This window comes from Gekko japonicus, unplaced genomic scaffold (assembly GCF_001447785.1).
Source record: "Gekko japonicus isolate JY-2015 unplaced genomic scaffold, Gekko_japonicus_V1.1 scaffold56, whole genome shotgun sequence".
In the NCBI taxonomy this organism is placed as follows: Eukaryota; Metazoa; Chordata; class Lepidosauria; order Squamata; family Gekkonidae; genus Gekko; species Gekko japonicus.
In genome coordinates, this window is record NW_015169779.1 from 2,203,977 (window position 1) to 2,226,492 (window position 22,516).

Here is a 22,516-nt window from a genome sequence, read left to right on the forward strand (position 1 = left end):
AATCCCTGCTGGCCTGTGCTGCTCCCAGGAAGTCACCGTCCCCTGCCTCCGCCTGCCTCCCTCCCTCCAGGCCCCTCCTGTGGCTCCTGACCCTGGCCTGTTCCAGCCCCCCCTTGGCCTGTGATGGCTGTGTCACCCTGGCCAGCTGTCCCTGGATGTCCTAGTGATAGGGTTGCCAGGTGGATCTTCGCCGGGAACGGGGGGCTCCCGGCCAGCGTCTGGTGCGCGCGCGCACGCCGCACGCACATCACCCGGAAGTGACGGGAAGATGCCAGGCACGCTGGGGGCGGGGCCGCGGCCATCCAAGGGAAAACCATAGAGTTTTCCCTTGGAGTTCCCGCCAGGGAACGGGCCTTTGGGGCGGGGGTTTCCCCACCCCCCGGGGGGACTTGGGATCCCTACCTAGTGAGGCCTCCTCCCTGTTTCCCCCAAAGGCTGCTTCAGCAGGTGAGTCTGTGTTGGGCTGACTCTGCCTGTCTTCCTTGGCTGTTTCCACTGTTTTGCTGTTTCTGAGCCCTCCAGGACTGTACTGCCAGGCTGTATGGTTCCAGGGAGGGTTTCTTCGTGGGCACTCCATGAAATGGCTGAGCGGTCGGGTTAGAACAGATAAAAGGAAGTCCTTCTTCACCCAAAGAGTGATTCACACATGGAATTAGTCTTTTTTTTGGTATGGTGGGGGGGGGGGGGGACCTGGTCCTGGAGTTTCACACGCGTCCTAAACAACACCCATGGTACCATAGAGTTTTCAGGGCGATTGCGAGAGTGTTGCCCGGCGATATGCCCAGCGTGATGATGTCACTTCCAGGCGACATCATCGCGCTGGGCACGTCGGCCTGATCTGGCCACTTCGGGGGTGGGGTTCCCCCCGCCGGCCGGATTCAGACTGGAAGATTGGGGGCCCTTTCGGCGGGGGAATCCCCACCCTCCGGGGGGGCTTGGCAGCCCTACATGGAATTCACTGCCACAGGAGGTGGTGGCAGCTACAATCATGGACGGCTTCAAAAGGGAATTAAATAAGCATATGGAGCAGAGGTCCATCAGTGGCTGTTAGCCACAAGGTATAGATAGGAACTCTCGGTCTGGGGCAGGTGATGCTCTGTATCCTTGGTGCTTGGGGGGGGCAGCAGTGGGAGGGCTTCTACTGTCCTGGCCCCACTGCTGGACCTCCTGATGGCACCTAGTATTTTTGGCCACTGTGTGACAGAGTGTTCGACTGGATGGGCCATTGGGCTGATCCAGCATTGGCTTCTCTTAGGTTCTTATGTTTCCTGCCCTGCCAACGTTGCTGCAGCCTCCCAGTCTGGTCCAGTTTGGTGTAGTGGTTATGAGTGCGGACTATAATCTGGGACAACCGGGTTTGATTACCTACTCTTCCACATGCAGCTGCTGGTGTGACCTTGGTCAGTCACAAGTTCTTTCGGAGCTGTTCTCTCAAGGGCAGTTCTCAAAAGAGCTCTCTCAGCCCCACCTACCTCACAGGGTGTCTGTTGTGGGGAGGGGAAGGGAAAGGGATTGCAAGCCGCTCTGAGTCTCCTTCAGTAGTGAAGGGCGGGGTATAAATCCAATCTCCTCTTCTTCTTCCTGGCACTAATTTTTTTTTGGGGGGGCTCTTCCAGCCCTGATGTTGCCACAGCCTCCTGGTCATCCCCTAGAGCTGTGGGTAAATGCAGGAAGGGATTTGCCATCCCCAGACCCAAAAGGCTTTGCTGGGGATTATGGGACCTGCATGGACAAAAGCCACAATGGACGGGGGTTGTGAGAAGGAGAGGGGTAGGGGAGACTGAGCCAAACACCTTGGTGGATCCAACCCATAAAGTCGGTTAACTTTTGTACTAGGGATCACAGTGTGTATTTAGAAATCTATTATAAAACCATTAACAGCTGCAAAGGTCTTTCAGTAATAGAAAAGATCTCAGCAAGTAAATTTGAAACTTGAAAACCATGGCCGTTGTCCCCAATTTAGATGGAAGACTTATCCCATCTGAGGTAGTGGTCATGCAGTACATCTGCTGCAGACATTTTTCAGTTCCTTCACATCCCATTTCTTTGAACTAGAAGCTTGCCAAGTCCCCCCGGGGGGGCGGGGAAACCCCCGCCCCAGAGGCCCGTTCCCCGCCGCCGCCGGATCGGGCCCCGGGGGGAACTTCACCCCGACGTGCACGTCACCAGAAAGTGACGCGACCACGCCAGGCACACTGGGGGCGGGGCCACAGTCATCCGAGGGAAAACCATAGGTCGTGACCCCGCCCCCAGCGTGCCCAGTGTCGTCATGTCACTTCCTGGTGATGTGGATGTGGCGCGCGCTTTGCATGCACGGACTCTGGGATCAACCCGGGAGTCCCCTGCTCCGGAACAAGGTGAGACTTGGCAACCCTACCGGCAGACCTTCCTACAGAAGGCCTACCATCAGTTAACCAGGAAGTCTGCATTCCCCAGTCTGACTTGGGGCTGTTTATAGGTATTAATCCAGGGGTCCCCAACCTTTTTGAGCCTTTAATTCTGACACACGGGGGGGGGGGGGGGGCCCCCCAAAAAGGCACCACACATGTGAGGCAAAGCCACGCACACATACACACAAAAAGCCCAAGTGTGGGCGTAAGGGTAGGACAAGAGGAGTCATTTTTTAAAATGCACTGAGAAAGAGGAGTGAGGGAGAGTAAAGCCAACAATGCCGTGGCCGTTGCCACTGAAGCCATGCTAGTTTATTCTGCACAGCCAATCAAAAGCCTGCTGGGCAGAAGGCCCTACCCACTGTCTCAAAACACTCGGGCACTGGGAGAGGTACTGGAGGGCACCATGGGTGTCCAGGGTTACCACGTGGGGGGACCCCTGTATTAATCATTCAGATGGGATTTCAGACCCAGAAGTGCCTAGAAGGAGTGCTGGCACAAAGCTTGGACTTTCTGGGTTGAATCTCTGATAGAAAATAAATAAGAGAGCACCTGTGAAAGATTAGACCAGTGATCTGTACAATAGCGGGAAGGCTTATAGGCATGGCACAGAGGCCAAAAGATTCCGTTGTTGTTGTTGTTAATGAATCGTCCCCACCCCTGCTACTGCAGGGCTCTGGGCGATGTACCACTACAGATAAAACAAGATAAAATCAGTTAAAAGCATTCGTACAACATTAAAGACGATCAGATGGCGAATAACCAGTCCCAGCTCCCACTGCCGGATACTTCATGGACAGGGGGGAGGAGGGCAAAATAGATGTAAAGCACCAGGAACGGGGAGGGTGCCAGCCAAGGTGGAACGGTCGGTGTTACCCCTCAGAAGTGGTATTTGGAGGGTTAAATAAAGGTAAAGGTTCCCTTGCTCGAAAGCCAGTCGAGTCCGACTCTAGGGTTGCGGTGCTCATCTCCATTTCAAAGCCGAAGAGCCAGCGCTGTCCGAAGACGTTTCCGTGGTCATGTGGCCGGCATGACTAAACACCAAGGCGCACGGAACACTGTTACCTTCCCACCGAATATTTATCTACTTGCGATTTCTTGCTTTCGAACTGCTAGGTTGGCAGGAGCTGGAACTAGAGATGGGAGCTCACTCCGTTATGCAGCACCCAGGTCTCGAACTGCTGAACTACTGACCTCAGCCTGCAGTTCAGCGTCTTAACCACTTGAGCCACCGCAGCTCCCATATGGAGGGTTACTGCCTCTCAAAATGGAGGTGCACTTTTGCTGATCATGGACTATAGCCACTGACAGACCTGCCAGCTGTTGTTTTGTTTAATCCCCCTTTAAAGCTGACTAAACTGGCAGGATCTGTTGCATCCTGTGTCCAAGAGTTCCCCAGCTTAATTACTTTTCTGAGTGAAGCACTTCCTTTTTTTTCTCCCTCTCCAGAAAGCCCTTTATTGTTTCCATACTATCCTCAGAAGTCACTACATTTTGTAAAACGGCGAATGGAGGGGATCATTGATCAGTGTTTACAAAAGCCGGCGGTAAGTGTTCGTTTTGTATCGGGGTTTGATTGTCGCGGAAGCCATAGATGCTTCCTTGAGGCTGTGAGCAAGAAATCTGTTTTAGGGCGAAGTTATACAGAATTCAGTGTACCTTCTTCCCGACATGCATATGTTAACAGAAAAGCAGCCACTGAAGCCTGCAAGGAGGGAGTTGAGCGGGGGTCCCCAAATTTCTTGAGCCCGCAGGCACATTTGGAATTCTGATGTGGCATGGCTGCTGTGGGAGGCGGCGGCAGCAACAAAATGGCTGCCATGGGAGGCGGAGACAGCAACAAAATGATTGCCACAGCTTAACTTCAGTAATGCAGTTGTAGATCCTTGTGCTGTGGTGGCAGCGGCTGCTAAAGCAACATCTTTAAAAATCTGCACAGCCCATCAGAAGCCTTGCTGGGCAGAAGCCCTACCTGGCCCCACCCACTTCCTTAAAAGCCAGAAAAGGTGTCAGCAGGTGCCATGGGGACCCCCAGAGGAAGGGCGGGGGGGTACAGGAGTTCTTAAGCTTTCCTTGGACTGTCCCCCCCCTCAATTCAAAATTATTTTCTTATACCCCTTTCTTTCTCAGCCTTTCATTCTGGGAAGCTTGTGATATATTTTAAAGGCCATAATAATAATAATATCTTTTGATTTATTAATTGCTCAATCCTGCAGAGCTGCTGGCTCTGAGCGATTTACAGTTACACATATTAACAAGGGACTAACAATGATTCATAGGGGGTAAGGGAGGACAACTTATACATCTTTTTAAGTCGCACACGTTTGCAGCCGACGGGGTTTTTGTTCAGCTGTAGACTTAGACGTGTTCCAGACGGCATTCACTCGGCTTGGCTTGATGACGTCAGCTTTTTCCAGGACTGCTTCGAGTCGCAGCGTCGCACTGCCACTGCCTGGCCGGATTGGCCCATCGCAGGCTTCTTACTGCCGAAGAGATCTTTCCAGGCTTCTGAGCTGGACATTCCGTTTCGCCGGCTAACATGTCCCCCCACCGGGGGGGTTTAGTAATAATAATTGTGCAATAATTTTAAAAAATGCTCAGGACCCATTTAGGACTTGTACCCCTTCCCGTGATTAGAGCACTGTCAGTGCATTGGTCAGCTGGACTGCCGTGACAAATTTTTTTCCTATTACTTGGATGTTTTTAATCCTTACTTTGTAGGACGTGATTGGAAAGTCTGTACACCAAGCAGTTTGTGTGCCTTTGTACAAAGCATCAAGAAGGTAGGTTTGGATGCTTTAAAAAACATGTAAATAAATTGTTTTTATTCACACAGTACTGCTGCAGTTTGGTTCTCATTTCTTTCTCTTTCCTTTCAGTGAGGATCCGACACCTCATCTCTTTAAGTTGCCCTTTTTGTAAGTACGTTTGTGTGCTTGTGTTGTTGCAGTCTGTTTATTGTGTGTGTGATTTTTAACTGAGTCTAATGCTTGTCGTTGCAGGTGGAATGATAAAACGTCCAATTTGCATTACATTTTGTTTACAATGTTGGAAAACTCCATTTCTAAAATATATATATTGAGGAGGGACACAGATATTTCAAGGTACAATAACATAAAATGGAGACTTTTTATTTTTTAATATCTAGATGTAATTATACGCAACCACCACTGTGGCATGGAATCAGATGACTTCCATTAGAGGGTTTTAAGTCGGGCAACAATGTGTTTGGCTTGCAAACGCCTTTAGCCATTGGTTGATCTGCTGTGATGTCATCAACATGTTAAAAGATTTATAAACATTCTAATGACTAATTGGGGGGAAGCCTTGGGTTTGGGCAGATAAGACACTAAGAGATCTGTGCTTATTATTATTTATTTATGAGATTTCTGTTCTGCTCTTTCCTGAAGGCTCAAGGCGGATTACAGCAATAAAACAACATATAAAATACATTGCATATAAAAATGCATAACATAATAAAATCTTAACCAGCACTTAGAAATATATAAGATAGTAATATATTTATATTTTTATTTTATTATCTTATATTATTTAATATATTTTATTATCTTATAGTGTAAATAATAATAATGATAATGATAATAATATCTTACCAGCACTGCTTGAATCTTACCAACACTTAATAACATCTATTTTATTATATTGTTTGAATCTTACCAACACTTAGAAATAGGCTTGCCAAGTCCCCCTGGGGGGGCGGGGAAAACCCCGCCCCAGAAGCCCGTTCCCCGCCGCCAGCGGATCGGGCCCCGGGGGGAACCCCACCCCGACGTGCACGTCACCCAGAAGTGACGTGACGCCGCCGAGCGTCATCACGTCACTTCCGGGTGATGTGCATGCGGTGCGCGTGCACACTTCCGGATCAAGCCGGGAGTCCCCCGCTCCGGATACAGGTAACACTTGCCAACCCTACTTAGAAATTATACCTGTGTAGGACTTGTTTTTGGAACCACACCAGAATGGGGGGGGGGCAGGATTAATTGGTAGAATGTTAGACGAATTCACCAGTTGGAACAAATCCCCCCCCCCCCATGTTGTTACCAAGCTAGGAAGGAAAACAGAAAATGGTTTCTGCAGTGCCGGCCTTCCAACTTATTCTTTGCTTTAAGCCACCTCTCAGTCTCCATGTACTTTGTAGCAATTCAGCGGCAACTCACTGGTCTGCTGCCCTCATCTCTGGTTTTCTCCCTTGGAGCTGAGTTTTGCAAATAATAGTAGGATCAGCCTTCAGGTTCTCTGGATAGAGACTAAAAAAAATTAGCTACAAGAAAACGGCAACATCTGCTCCTCCACTAGCAGGCAGGGAAGAAACTAGGCTATTCTTCTAGGGTTTGCAGTACGTCTTCCTAAATCGTGTAATGCCTATGGAAAAACGTTTGACTCACAAAAGTTTAGGCCCTGAAAAACTTGTGTTGGTCTCTCTTTATTTATTCACTAGTTCCATTTGCATCCCGCCCTCCCCACAAACAGGCTCAGGGCGGCTTACGTTCATCGGTACAAAGTACCTTAGAATCCACATAAAACATTTAAAACATTTTAAAACAATCAAATAATCAAAGTGCTCACAGCAATAATCATTCCTTCGTTAATTAAGATGGCGTGCTATATGATGTAATAAGCAAATTTCCGATTCAGCGATCTTCCGGCATCACATGATGGTATGGCTTGATCTCCAAGCTGGGGCCAGCCCTTTACCACAAATGTTGGTGGTAGTAGTGGCGGCTCCTAATTGAAAGCCTGGTGGAAGAGCTCTGTCTTGCAGGCCCTGTGGAACTGTAGAAGATCCTGCAGGGCCCTGATCTCTCCTGGGAGCTCATTCCACCAGTATAGAGCCGCCACTGAAAAGGCCCTGGCCCTGGTGACAGCGAGCCTGGCATCCTTAGGGCCTGGGATAGTTAATCAATGTTGTGACCCTGACCGTAGTGTTCTCTGGGGTATAAGGTGCTTTAAAGTGCTACCAGGCTCTCATTTGGTTCTTTTACTACAGACTAACACCACTACCCAACTGAAACACTAATGTCTCTGTAGAATATTGGAAATTGGTTGACACAGTGATTTTTTCACCCTTTAGGTCTGCTGGTAATGGAATACTTGCTATTGAGTTTGTCAGCTTCGCAAACAATAATACTAATGAAAGCTCAGGTGTAAGGTTAGTACAATTTCAAGACTGAATAATGTCCCAGCTGGCAAAGTAGCGGTAACCTTCTTCATCAAATGAGAATGTATTACTTGGTTTTTATGCAAAACCTCTTCCTAGAATAAGAAATTATCTGGAAGGCTTAATATTGGGGAGTTAAGGGTGCTTATTATAAACATTGACTCAGACTGCATTCATTTCTGTGCAGACTGCAGAATCAAATAATCCAATAGCTCTCAGTACCAAAATATTGTCATCTAAATGAAACAGAGAATGTGACTCAGTGCTTAGTTCTCTTGGCCCTTTCTTACATGCCCAGGGAAATGCTGATCGTCACTTTGGGGTCAGGAAGCAATTTTTCTCCAGGCCAGTCTGGCTGGGGATCCTGGAGGGATTTTTTACATTTTCTGGACATGGAGGTGTGTGGGGGAGGTATTTGTGAATTTCCTGCCTTGTGCAGGGGGTTGGACTAGATGACCCTAGAGGTCCCTTCCAATTCCGTGACTTTCCTAAGATGGCATGTGGAAGTGGTGGTGAGATCAACATGGCGGGCGATCAACACGGCAACTTCCATTTTTGCAAGAGTGGCATGAGGCCTATATTTTGCCTATTTAGTACTTATCTTTGACTGGCAAAAATGGGGGTCATACTAATTCAGTTCGGGGGTCAAATATAAATAGTGACTAAAAAAAACTCTTGAAGATTGCCCTGAGAATAAAGCCAGCTGCAAGATCATTAAAAGTATCTCTTCGGTAGCTGACTAAAGACAAACAGACAGGCATTAATCACAACTATTCAGAATTTGATAAGATACTGATAGGTGCGGGAGATAAACTTCTCCGAAAATTATACAATTTTCTATTAGACCAAAAGATGCAAGATGAAGAAGTTAAACCTTTAATGATAACTTGGGCTAGAAATATAGGCCATAATATTGAATGAGTCAAATGGGAAAAAATGTGGCAAAATATGAGAAGAATGAAAGCAACTTCTATGAAAGAAAATCTTTTTAAAATGTTTCACCGCTGGCACTTAACCCCAGCGGTGTTAGCACAATGTTATCCTAACTTTTCAGACAGATGTTGGAAATGTAAAGTTGAAAAGGGTACTTATTTCCATGCCTGGTGGTCTTGCCTCAAAACTCAAAGATTCTGTAAAGAGATTCATGCTGTTATTGTTCAGATAATTAATATGTCAATTCCGTTTGAGCCTGAGATATTTTTGTTAAATATTGTGCCCGACAACCTCAAGAAGGTAGATGTACACCTGATTAGTCACTTACTTACGGCACCTAGGATGCTGTTTGCAAAAGGCTGGAAGCAGGAAGATATACCATCCAGAAAGGATTTTATAGTTAAAATTGCAGAAATAGCAGAATTGGACAACTTGACAATGAAGCTTCAGGGGAAAGAAGATGATGTTTTTGATAGCATTTGGTTAAAATTTTACAGATAGTTAGAGAAGAATGTTTAGATGTGTATATAGATTCTTAGTAATTTGATTGAGCGTGTTGTTGTCCAGAGCAGAGATATAACTCCCTTTTAAGGAATCCAAATGTTTATGTTGTTTGTCTCTAATATCAATAAATATCATTTTTTTAAAAAGGTATCTCTTTGGGAGGACTGGTACAGAATAGCAGCAAAAGACACCAGGGAGAAAATGTAAAGAAAATATGTAATTTTATTGTCTCCTTTACCCCACATACTTATTTCAGTTTCTCCATCAGAAATTATGTGACAGTTTATTAAAAGAAAATCTGAGTGGGGCAAGGGAAAGGACTGAGACACTGCTGGAAAATTGACCTCACTAAGGTAGAGAGGAATACAAGGAGTTTATAGAACAAAGTGTGAGTCCAGTGGCACCTTTAAGACCAAGAAAGTTTAATTCCAGGTATACTCTTTCGTGTGCTCATACACGAACGCTTATACCCAGAATTAAACTTTGTTGGTCTTGAAGGTGCCACTGGATTCAAACTTTGTTCTGTTGCTTCAGACCAACACGGCTGCCCACCTAGATCTGCCTTCAAGGAATTAATAGGTAAATGGTCCTGAGATGGCTAGGCCAATCTTGTCAGATTTTGGAAGCTAAGCAGGGTCGGCCGTGGACCTCAGCGCTTGGATGGGAGACCACCGAGGAAGTCCAGAATCACAACGCAGAGGCAGGCAGTGGCAAACCACTTCAGTTCATCTCTTGCCCTGAAAACCCTACAGGGTTATCGTAAGTTGACCGTGACTTGACAGTTCTTTCCGCCACATAGGTTTCCTGTTTCTCCAGGTCTGTTTTGTCCCACTTTTTCGTGTATCGGTTCTCTGTATTGTTTTACCCTGATGATACTTTTAAGGACAGGAAGCTATTGAGCCCACTGTGGTTTTCTTTCTTTTTTTAATTCAATTTTTAAATTATTTTCTCATACAAAATAATAAGATATAACAATTTGACGAACATCAAAAAAATATAGTGCAATGACGATTTACGTAACAACTGTGGAATTGACATATTACATAACAGAATTATACATTTGATCAATTTAACAGAATTATACATTTGATCAATTTCTACATCACTGGTGTGTCATCTGTTTCAAAAATGCAGTAAGTTTTTAAGATGCTCATTTTTGGGGATGATTTCACCTTCTGCAAGGTATTGAACCACCGGGAACCAAACAGCTTGAAAGATTTTTGCATTCTCTTGTGTTTGTTGATAAGTCATTTTCCCATATATAAAATGTTCCCATAATTTGTTTTGCCAGTCAGATATGCTTGGGATGGTTTTTCCTTTCCATTGTGCTTTTCTTGATGATGGAAACAAGCTTGACAGGCATTGAAATGCCCTTTCCCATGTCTTGCTTGCAGCTTCTACAGTTGTCTCGATGCCCACTTCTACGATGACGAGACCATAACTGTCATTCTCACAGAGAATTCCAAGCAAGAGGGGAAGGAGAGAATTCTGGCCCAGCTGCCTTTATCATCTGTATATACAAAGGAAGCTCAGGAAGTAGAGTTCACCTGGAATTCTGGTCAAAGGTGCTAACTGGAGTCCTCTGTCTAGGGTTATATTTTCCAAATTCTATACGAGAGGGATACAGACAACTCATAACTGGTCAGCTAAATGACTGGATGGCCTTTTTGTGCCACGTTGTGTGTATAGAATAGTATATATTGTGTGCCACATTAATTCTGTGTTAAAACACATAATGTTAGAAGAGGTAGAAGGACTTCTTCACTCAAAGAGTCATTAACATGTGGAATTCACTGCCACAGGAAGTGGTGGTGGCTACAAGCATAGACAGCTTCAAGAGGGGATTGGATAGACACAGGGGTCATTTTGTAGAAAAAGCGGTGCAGGAGCTCATTATCATAACTCATTAGCATAACTTATTTGCATATGCCACACCCCCTGACATCACCGGAAGTGTGTCAGAAGGCAACACCCACCGCTCAGGCTCCACTGGACTGTTTTGGTTTGCTAGCTATTGGGGGGGGGGACGTGCAGTTCTGTCCTCACAGAGGAGGGAGAGCTTGTACCTGAATAAAACTTGGTCTTAAAGGTGCCACTGGACTGTTTTGGACCGGGGGTGGGTGGGGGCTCTACAACTTACCTGGCTGCTTCTTGCTCTGCCTGAAAGCTGCGGGGGGTGGGGCTTCTTGCCTGTGCCCGCCCCCTGGGCTCTTTACTGCCGGAGCTCCGCTCCTGCAGGAAATGACCCCTGGATAGACATATGGAGCAGAGGTCCATCAGTGGCTATTAGCCACAAAGTATAGATGGAGCACTATGTCTGGGGCTGTGATGTCTTGTATTCTTGGTATTCGGAGGGCAACAGCAGGAGGGCTTCTGGACTTCTGGCCTCGCTGGGGACCTCCTGATGGCACCTGGGTTTTGGCTACCACGTGACACAGAGTGTTGGACTGGCTGGGCCATCGGCCTGATCCAGCATCGCTTCTCTTATGTTCTTATGTCTGGGGCAGTGATGCTCTGTATTCTTGGTGCTTGGGGGGGCAACAGTGGGAGGGCTTCTGGAGTTCTGGCCCCGCTGGGGGAACCTCCTGATGGCCCCTGGGTTTTGGCTACCGTGTGACACAGAGTGTTGGACTGGCTGGACTCTGCCTCAGTTGTAAGGCATTGTATGAAAGCGGCGTGTAAAGTTTCGGATTTTATTTAGAATTAAGAATCGGTTGTTGACTTCCCTGTGTTTTGTTCTTGGGTCTCCGCTAGGTTGGATGAGCAAGCCGATGGCATTCCTACCCGTACCATCAGCATCGAGAGTCAGTGGCGAGTGCTGGAGAACATGAAAGCCCAGTACGTGGCCGTGAATGGCATTCGGAAAGTTTCCTGCGTGGTAAGCATCGTGCTGACAGCTCTTTAGGGCCACCAGCTCTGGGTTGAGGAACACCTGGGAATTTGGGGGGTGGAGCCTGAGGAGACCGGGGTCTGGGGAGGGGCGGGACCACAGTGGGCTAATGCTATACAGTTCGCCTCCCAAAGCAGCCAGTTTCTCCCAGGGAACTCATCTCTATTGGCTGGAGGTCAGTTCTAATAGTGGGAGATCTCCCAGGCCCCACTTGAAGATCTTGCTGTCTGATCTGAGGAACATTAACACAAGAAAGTTCAGTGGGCCCTTCCTCCCAAGGAAAATGTACATAGAATCACAGCCAGGGCTATTTTGGGGGCAGGAATGAAAAAAATGCACAGGAACAGAGTTCTGGCTGGCTCCCGAGTTGGCCACGCCCAGCAGGAACTAATTAGCATGATAGGCCACACCCAACAGCAGAAACTCGTTAGGATTGGCTACATTAGGGGTGTGTGGCCTAACATGCAAAGGGGTTCCTGCTACAAAAAAGCCCTGGGTTTTGATCACAAACAAGGTAAACAGAATAAGAAGCAAAAGGTGGGTGTGGCTGGATGACCACACTTCTGGTAACATGGGGTGTGTGGCCTAATATGCTAATGTGCTGCCAGGGTGTGGCCATATATGCTAATGAGTTTCTGCTGTTGGGTGTGGCCTGTTAGGCTAATGGGTTCCTGATGGACTTTTTCCTGGTACCACAAATGAAGCGATGAAACTGCCAAAAGAGATGAACGGGTTTAATGGCAGAAGAATGGACTGTAGTTCAGAGTAAAATCAAACTTCTCTGTCAGGGGAACTTTATGGAGACTTGAATCTGTTTTGAAAACCTTACACTTTTTTAATCTGCTTTTTAAATATTGTAGATATAAACAATTTCCTGAAGACGTGTTTCCATCACCACCACACAAATTACATTTGTTGCTTTTTGAAGGGCTTAAAATTAATTACTTGTGCCAAATAACTTGTGATTCAGGCCTTAGTGAGGGAAAGGGGAGTTCTGTGTCACACTTGGACCCATTTCACACAAGAGCTGCGCCGCAGTCGCGCCTCCCTTTGCCCCACTTCTATTGGTCACTTTCCCACTCGAAGCCGCGCGGCCGCATTTTCACCCGCGGCTTCGCCCAATTTTCCCCGCGGTTTTGTGATCCTGGTTTTTGGGGATCCCGAAACTGTGGGGAAAATTGGGCAAAACGCGGCCGTGCAGCTTCGAGTGGGAAAGTGACCAATAGAAGTGGGGCAAAGGGAGGCGCGACCAGCTCTTGTGTGAAATCAGTCTGGGAGTGCTTCCGGGCAACGTAGGACAGAACAAATGTAACTTGTGATTCTGAAAGGTATAAATCCTGAAATGTGAACTCTAAATCCACCATGATGTGGAAGCCTCTGGAAAGGCTGCTGTGTGGCAGTGGTTCCATGAGAAGAGCCCTGTTGGGTCAGACCAGTGGTCCATCTAAATCCAGGATCCTGTCTCATATGTTCCTCTAGAGGGCCAACAACAGGGCATAGAGGCCGAGGCCTTCCCCTGATAAGAGCATCAGAAGAGCCCTGCTGAGTCAGACCAGGGAGGGTCCATCTAGTCCAGCCTCCCATCTCACACAGGGGCCAGCCAGTTCCTCTAGAGGGCCAGCAACAGGGCAGAGAGGCCGAGGCCTTCCCCTGATAAGAGCATCAGAAGAGCCCTGCTGAGTCAGACCAGGGAGGGTCCATCTAGTCCAGCCTCCCATCTCACACAGGGGCCAGCCAGTTCCTCTAGAGGGCCAGCAACAGGGCAGAGAGGCCGAGGCCTTCCCCTGATAAGAGCATCAGAAGAGCCCTGCTGAGTCAGACCAGGGAGGGTCCATCTAGTCCAGCCTCCCATCTCACACAGGGGCCAGCCAGTTCCTCTAGAGGGCCAGCAACAGGGCAGAGAGGCCGAGGCCTTCCCCTGATAAGAGCATCAGAAGAGCCCTGCTGAGTCAGACCAGGGAGGGTCCATCTAGTCCAGCCTCCCATCTCACACAGGGGCCAGCCAGTTCCTCTAGAGGGCCAGCAACAGGGCAGAGAGGCCGAGGCCTTCCCCTGATAAGAGCATCAGAAGAGCCCTGCTGAGTCAGACCAGGGAGGGTCCATCTAGTCCAGCCTCCCATCTCACACAGGGGCCAGCCAGTTCCTCTAGAGGGCCAGCAACAGGGCAGAGAGGCCGAGGCCTTCCCCTGATAAGAGCATCAGAAGAGCCCTGCTGAGTCAGACCAGGGAGGGTCCATCTAGTCCAGCCTCCCATCTCACACAGGGGCCAGCCAGTTCCTCTAGAGGGCCAGCAACAGGGCAGAGAGGCCGAGGCCTTCCCCTGATAAGAGCATCAGAAGAGCCCTGCTGAGTCAGACCAGGGAGGGTCCATCTAGTCCAGCCTCCCATCTCACACAGGGGCCAGCCAGTTCCTCTAGAGGGCCAGCAACAGGGCAGAGAGGCCGAGGCCTTCCCCTGATAAGAGCATCAGAAGAGCCCTGCTGAGTCAGACCAGGGAGGGTCCATCTAGTCCAGCCTCCCATCTCACACAGGGGCCAGCCAGTTCCTCTGGAGGGCCAACAACAGGGCGTGGAGTCCAAGGCCTACCCCTGGCACTGGGATTCAGAGGTTGACTGCCTCTGTTCCATTTGGTAGCTGTAAGGGGTCATCTTCACAAAAACAGTGTTTTCAGGGCTTTTTTGGTAGAAAAAGCCCAGCAGGAACTCATTAGCATAATAGGCCACACCCAACAGCAGAACTCATTAGCATATTAGGCCACACCCCTGACAGCACTGCTCATTGGCATATTAGGCCACACCCCGCATGTTCCCAGAAGTGTGGTCATCCAGCCACACCCACCTTTTGCTTCTTATTCTGTTTACCTTGTTTGCTGTGGAAACCTAGGGCTTTTTTGTAGCAGGAACTCCTTTGCATGTTAGGCCACACACCCCTAATGTAGCCAATCCAAATGAGTTTCTGCTGTTGGGTGTGGCCTATTATGCTAATGAGCTCCTGCTGGGCGTGGCCAACTTGGAAGCCAGCCGGGACTCCGTTCCTGTGTGTTCCTGCCCAAAAATAGCCCTGAGTGTTTTGATCCGAGGGCCAATTACCAATAAAGACGAGTTAAGCTGGCACAGAAACACTGCACATGAGAGAAGCGATCCATGTGGTGTGGTGTTTCTAGATTTGGGCCACTGGGTGAAGCCACTGCTACGAAGATGCATTTCCTGTGGCTTCCGACTGGGCAGTCACAACACAAGAGTTAACATCCAGAGTCTGTGTGCAACCGGAAAGCTATCAAGAAAATGAGAATGGTGCTACTGCTTTGACTCCTCGTAATGATGCCACAGAGTTGAAAAATAGAATGCAACGTTGCTTTGTGCTGGAACGCCACAGCAATGTGAATACTGGAATCACTTTTTTACTTTTTTACTTTTTCAGTTTTTTATTGAAAGTCTTGAACAAATACCATTAACAATGTAAACAACAATTGAACTAGGCAGTAAATAAGATACACCCAAACTTCAGATAACACACAACTTTGCATTAATACATCCAGCCTTTCAGCTCTCTAGTATATTTAGTAAACCCCACGAAACCTGCCACGAGCAAGTTAATTCAGATTATATTTAGCTCTGTTCATTACAGAAGACCTAAGCAGCTCAATGATCCCGTTTTATATCAGAAGCGTAACCAAGAAAGATAAGAAGTGTTTGTTGGAACGCAATGTTCCCTCTAAGCTGTGGAGTCTTGTGAGCAAAAATTCTACTCTGTGAGCTACTGGCATTAAAGTCGTGAGTGAACAATTTGGCTACTGCATAAATGAGTTTGCTCTGGAGCCATCCTTCCTGAGCGAAGACAAAAATGTGTGAGCCAGAGGCTAAAAACCTGTGAGCTAGCTCACACTAACTCAGCTTAGAGGGAACACTGGACTTGGAAGTACGTTCTTGTTTGCCATATACTGAAGTAACCGAAACCAAATGGACTCAAAGTGAGAAGCCACGGAGGACGAACCTCCATTCGCTAATTGAATGACATTTGTGATTTTAGCTACAATAAACTGGTCCCATATCTTATTTTAACATTGAAGAAGCAGTTTCTGGGGTCTTAAAGCACTTTTTGACAATATTTGTTTTTGAGCTTAAACACCTTGTCATTAGTTTAATAGTGCATCTCTTCACTAATCAGTTTGGTGTAGCAGTTAGGAGTGCAGACTCTAATCTGGGAGAACTGGGTTTGATTCCCCACTCCTCCACATGCAACTGCTGGTCTGACCTTGGGTCCGTGACAAGTTCTTTCAGAGCTGTTCTCGCACGAGCAGTTCTCGAGAGAGCTCTCTCAGGCCCACCGACCTCACAGGGTGTCTGTTGCAGGGAGCTGCTCTTAGATTGTAAGCTGCTCTGAGACTCCTTCAGGCAGGGAAGGGCGGTGTATAAATCCAATCTCTTCTCTTCTTGTTGTTCTGAGGATAAAATGGAGTAGGTCCATATCCGGCCAAAAGTGGGGTATAAGAAATGTAAATTTTTTTTAAAAAAAAATCAGCTGTAACAAAATATAGACAATAACAAATATTTAATTTTTTGTACAATAATTTTATTGAGTTCAAACAAATATCATGCATTTACAACGAGAATCGGTGTACAGAACAGACATATTAGTGGTCTTTGAATAGAAAGAATTAGCAATGCTTGTGAAGTAGAATGCTATATTCATATATAACCGTGCACAGAAGTTACAAAACGTAGTTAACCAAGTGACATATGTATCTTTACCCTAGTATTTAAAATTTGGATTTGTAGTCATCATCACTGAGTATCCATAAGTGAGATGATGGTACGTTATTTACCACAAGTGTAATACATCAATTTCTTTGGGAGTGTCCTCAAATTGATTTAGGTATTCTAATATAGGGAGCCAAACACAGATAAATGTTGAAGGAGCGGGAATTTTATCAAAATGCGTAAGGTTATCCAAGAGTTTTGCCATGATATATAAATCCCACAATTTTTTGTGCCATTGTGAAATTGTGGGTGTCATTGACGTTTTCCAGTGGGTGGCAATGACCGTTTTGCTGCAAAAAGCAGTATAGAGACCCTCTCCACCACTGAAGGAGCAGAGGTATGAGCTACCCAACTGTTCAAAAATAAGTTTTCTGGAGTAGGAGTCATATCCACATCGTGGAAAGATTTGATCTGGTTGTATACAGCTTCCCAAAAGGACAGGATACCCAACAATGTAGATATGTGCCCCTAACAGTTTTTCCAGCAATTGGGGTTATATGTTTGAGTCAACAAACATTTATTTTTAATTGATGGTTATAGACAATGTTCCCTCTAAGCTGTGGAGTCTTGTGAGCAAAAATCGTACTTTGTGAGCTGCTGGCATTAAAGTTGTGAGCGGGAGATGTGACTACTGCATAAATTAGTTGGCTCTGGAGCCATCCTTTATGAGTGGAGACAAAAATGTGTGAGCCAGAGGCTAAAAAACTGTGAGCTAGCTCACACTAACTCAGCTTAGAGGGAACACTAGTTATAGATATGAAACAAGCGTTCTTCCTCATACTGCATAAGCTGCTCTGAGACTCCTTCAGGGTAGTGAAGGGCGGGGTATAAAGCCAATCTCCTCCTCTTCTTCTTTTCCCCAGCTAAGTTCAAACCTCCGGCACGTGCGAGTGTTCGAAATGGACGTCGAAGACGACGGAGAAGCTGAGGAGGAAGAGGAGGATGAGACGGCCCAGCTTGCAGGGAGCTCGGAGCCCAACCAGACTGCAGACAATCCCGATGGCGGCATTTGCCTAGGCGCTGCTCAGCAAGCTGGTGAAACAGAAGAACGCGAAGCGAGCCTGGATGCCTGAGAACGAACTCTCACGCCTGTGTCTTGCAATCCAGAGGGAAGGACTAGACTTTTTTATACCAAGCAACTTCACCGGCACATTTCTCCTTTTTGGGTGGGGAGAAGTGTTTGTCAAACAGATATTGCGTTTACAGCTGCATTACTTGTGAATCAGTGCAGGGAAAGAGATGAAACCAGATTTGCCTCCCACTAATCCTGCAAAATTGTTTTGCTCCTTTAAAGTTCCTGACCCGCCGGGGCCATGCCTCCCCTCCTTGACCCCTCTTGTTCCTCCTCCACCTTCTCTCCCTCCCACTTTTTCCTTGCCGCATTCCTATTTCCTGGTCTCCACTGCTCAGCTGTTTTTGCAGTTTTCACTGGGAACAGAAAGCAGGGGTTTAAAGGGACTTGGAGGACCTTTAAACCCCTGCTTTCTGCTCCATCCATAAACCGCTTTAAAAGTTCAGGGAAGTCTGTGATGGAAGACCCATCATGAACTTCTGTTTGCAAAGCACGAACAGGGCAAAATTGGTGACGATTCTTGCTTCATGGTTCAGTTCGGGCCCATCCCTAGTTAGTAGTACTCTAATGGCTTGTTCCTAGCTATTTGTATACAGAATGCTCCATTTGTGGTGAAGAGGCTTTGTTCAGAGGCCAGATTCCACTGGACTACTAAAACCATATCAACAGTGGGGTTAGATTTAGGCAGTTATGCTCCGTGCTGAGCCCTAGACTCACAGGGCCTTTCCACAAACAAGTGGTTTGGGGGGGAGGCTGTTACACAATTGTGAGTGAGGACTTGCTTTCAACAACAATCTTCATCTTAACAGTTGCTAATATAGCCCTCTACATGCTTGCTCCGAAAAAAAGCATTGTGGACATACCACAACAGCTTACTTGTACTGCTGGTACGGAGCTGACAAAATAAGTTACGCAAAAGAGTCCACAGCTTTGGATAGCTTCAGCCTAGCCGTTTCCTATTTCTCACCCATAGTCCCTGCAAAATAACATGCATAATTTAACCATGTCATGGGATCATTAAGAGTCTGAGCAAGATGTAAATTGCTGAGTACTTTAGAGCTCTGATAGAACTTTGGTTCCCAAGGCCCACGTTGTCTACCCATCATCTCTTTATTTATATATTATTTATTTGTTCGTTTGATTTCTATCCCGCCGTCCCAAAGGCTCAGGGCGGTTCACAGACGGCGAAGCCGAAGTATAAAATACAATAAAACATACAATAAAATACAATATTTAAACCACAATAATTATCCTATAACACGGTGCTATAATATTCAACCAAGATGCTATGCTGTCTGTAATTTCTGCCAGGGCATACCTGCCCCCCTTTTCGTGGGGCAGCCGATGACATACTACCTCGGTGGTAGGATAGTGGCGGCGGCGGCTCCTACTCGAAAGCCTGGCGGAAGAGGTCCGTCTTGCAGGCCTCTTGGGTCTTAAGTTGCTGTCCCATCAGCATAACAGCCATTCTGCCAAGAACGGCCTTTCTGTTGCTAGAAGAGAAGACAATTTCTGCCAGTTTTGCCCCCACACCGTTCCTTGGGGGTTCGCTGACTCACAGGAACACAATTTCAAGGGAGGGAGAGCAACGTGAGGCAGTTGCTTTCCTCTCACAACTAACTCGTGCTGCTTCAGACCCCATCCATAGTAGCTAGCCAGATCTCTCAAAGAAGCCCACAAAAATGGCTACATAAATTGGCCCCAATAATGTATAACACGTGTCCCTAGCCTTTTTGAGCTAGTGAGCACCTTTGGAATTGTGAGACAGTGTAGTGGGCACAGCCACAGAAGGGTTGCCACAAAATGGCTGCCACAGGAGGCGGAGTAAGCCACAAAATGGCTGCCACATCTTACCTTCCATCACACAGTAAAGATCCTTGTGCGGTGGTGGCAGCTGCTGCTACCAAAGCAACATTTTTTAAAAAACTGCACAGCCAATCACTGCCCCCCACATGCCCCACCCACTTTTTAGCACTTGGCACCTAGGAAGGGGTCAGCAACTGCCTTCGCACCCATGAATACCCCAGCTTTACCAAATTCTTCATTTACAAAATTGATTTTTCAGAACGTCTGCCACTTGTGAACTCACAAAGCTGGATCCATGCGGAGTAGAAACCACCATGCAGGAAAGCAGAGCACATAGCTTAAAATAGGAAGGCATCGTTGATGACCCAGTAATTCCCCCTTTTGTCTTAATTAAATCGATTAAATCAACTCTTGTTTTTATGCAACTGGTTTTCTAACAGTCCTTTCCAGTAGCCCTGTGTTAGCAAAGCAAGCGTCCCGAAATGAACCCAAGCCTTTCCCTCCCTCTTTTGCCGAATAACTGAAGATAAGTGTAAAGAGCAAAGGTCATGGCACACATTATAGTTTAGTTAGTTTTAGACTGAAATGGCGGCTAGGCCTACCATTTCCTTAAACAATCAGCTTCTTGTACTAATCTAAAGTGTTAACTGAAGAATCATAAACTTTATTGCTTCAGTGTATACATAGCTAGGATTCCTTCTACGAACTTCCCTGTAAAGGGAAGACAGTATAAGTAGTTCTTTTTCTTTCTTTCTTTCATTTTTTTTTTTTTGGGGGGGGGGAGACAGGAATCAGCAAGTTTTTTGTTAGGATTCATTTGACAACTCAATTAGAGTGTGCGGAAAACCACAGAGGAAGAAAAGGCTAAAAGCAAGGCCCAAGATGTGGGTTATCTGGGGTTGGAAAGAGCAGGACCCAGGCTCTTTGAGGCTGATTGGCTCCCCATCTTATGTTGATACTCAACCACTAGGCTTACCAGCCTCCAGGTGATGGCCAGAAATCTCCCGGGATTACAACTGATCTACAGGTGAACAAGATGGAGAAAATGGCTGCTTTGGAAGGTGGATTCTATGGTCTTCTACCCCATTGAAGGTCCCTCCCCACCCCAAACCCTTTTCTCCCCAGACTCCACCCGCCAAAACTCCAGGAATTTCCCAACACAGAGCTGGTGATCAGCCACATTTAAATATGGATCAAGATGGGTCGCCATTTTAGTCTGTCGGCAGCAGTAGAAAAGAGCAAAAGTCCAGTAGCAGCTTAAAGACTGACAGAATTGGTGGCAGGGGAGGAGCTTTCGTGAGTCACTGCTCAGTTCTTCAGATACGGGTTGTGTTGGCCAGGGTATGAGTTGGGTAGGCTTGGGAAGGAATCCAATAACATCAATTGGCTGAGGCTATTCCACACTCTACAATGAGGGGGCGCTACTATGCCGTGGGTGAGCAGCTAAGGAGCTCCAAACACCCCCCACCTGTCGAGTTGCCTGCCAGCTGCACCTTCCCGATGAAGGAGAACATGATTGTCTCATTGCCATTGTTCTTTTTGTCTGAGCCTGACCAACCCCTGAAAAGAGTATGCTTTTTGCTCAGTAAGTAGTGCCCAAGCAGATTCTAACATCTCTAGTACTGAAGCCATACTGTAGAGCAGTCCTTGGCCCTGACCTGAATAACCCAGGCTAGCCAGATCTTGGAAGCGAAGCAGGGGTGGCCCTGGTCAATACTTGGATGGGAGACCACCAAGGAAGTCGGCATTGCTATGCAGGGGCAGGCCATGGCAAACCACCTCTGTGTGTCTCTAGAAAACCTACAGGGTCACCATAAATCAGCTGTGTAAATCACACTCACACAAAGATAGTTCCAGGTGGACAGCCATGTTGGTCCGAAGCAGCAGCACAAAGTTTGAGTCCAGTGGCCCCTTTAAGACCAACAAAGTTTTATTCAGGCTATAAGCTTTCTTGTGCCAACACACTTTCTTAGATACAGTGAAACAGACATTCCTCAACCATTACATGTAGAAAGAGAGAGGGTGGAGTGAGGGTTTAGTTGCTTGGCAGGGCTAATTGTCACAGCACTGGCCAGAAATATTAGATACCAACAATACATACTTTTGTGCCCCCCTGTCCAGCACGATTCTTCCTGTTGTATCTGTGACATATAGAAATTCCACAAAATTCTTGAAAAGTACGCAGACGGAGAGTGATTTCAGCAAAGCGTAGTTTATTCGATCAGGAACAAGACGACTTTGGCCGGCTCGCAGGCTGGCTTATATCCCCCGAGAAACCGCCACCCAAAACACACCCCTACTTCCCAATAGGTTATTTACAGTGGCCGAGAGTCCCATAGGCTCTCGGCCGGGAACCTAGCCCCTTGATTGGAGTGGGCTAGGATCCGCAGAGTCCATTGTCTCTTGGAGCGAAGCTCGACGTTTGTCTCTGGATTTGTCTGGACTTGTCTGGACTGGATACATTACAATTCTCCTTGATGTCCACTGATTTGCTGTTAACAAAGAGTGGGGGAAATGTGTGCGAACAGAGTGAGCAAGTTGTCCCTTGGCACCTGAGGCAGCATCCATCCCCATCGAGTAATAAAGTTGCAGTTCCGCTTACTGTGGTGTGAAGTTTGTAGTGGAGAAAAAAACCCACACACACACTTGTTTCACAGTAGGGTTGGACCTCAGCATGTGCCCCACCCCACCCACAGCTGATGCTGGCAGTGTGCACTGCTCTCCCGAGGAGTTCAAAGTGGGGCATTGTGGGTTTATCTCCTCCATTCCGGCATGCTGAATGGATAGCCCAAAGAACGTGGTACTGCTCTGCTCAGCCAGAAGAGGGCGCTGCAGTAACAGTGGAGAAGTACACCCAAATCATAAAACATACCCCATCATTAAAAAATTTGTCTTTTTTCTTCCACATCATCACCACTGAGAAGCATTTTGTCTTGGCTAAAGTAGTTCTTGGATCGTCATCCTTTAATAAACATGGTACAC

At 47.0% G+C, this 22,516-nt stretch overlaps 1 protein-coding gene across 1 annotated transcript in view; it reads left to right on the forward strand.

The window, feature by feature from the left end:
- Positions 1-18,051, forward strand: part of ANAPC4 (anaphase promoting complex subunit 4) — a 53,059-nt gene extending 35,008 nt beyond the window's left edge. Inside the window, exons 22-29 of the mRNA XM_015416749.1 lie at positions 3,840-3,937; positions 5,112-5,173; positions 5,270-5,308; positions 5,393-5,494; positions 7,483-7,560; positions 10,401-10,571; positions 11,761-11,884; positions 17,520-18,051. Coding sequence (XP_015272235.1) covers positions 3,840-3,937; positions 5,112-5,173; positions 5,270-5,308; positions 5,393-5,494; positions 7,483-7,560; positions 10,401-10,571; positions 11,761-11,884; positions 17,520-17,729 — 884 coding nt within the window. The 3' untranslated portion in view covers positions 17,730-18,051. The remainder of the gene's footprint in view (positions 1-3,839; positions 3,938-5,111; positions 5,174-5,269; positions 5,309-5,392; positions 5,495-7,482; positions 7,561-10,400; positions 10,572-11,760; positions 11,885-17,519) is intronic.
- Positions 18,052-22,516: the final 4,465 nt, after the last annotated feature.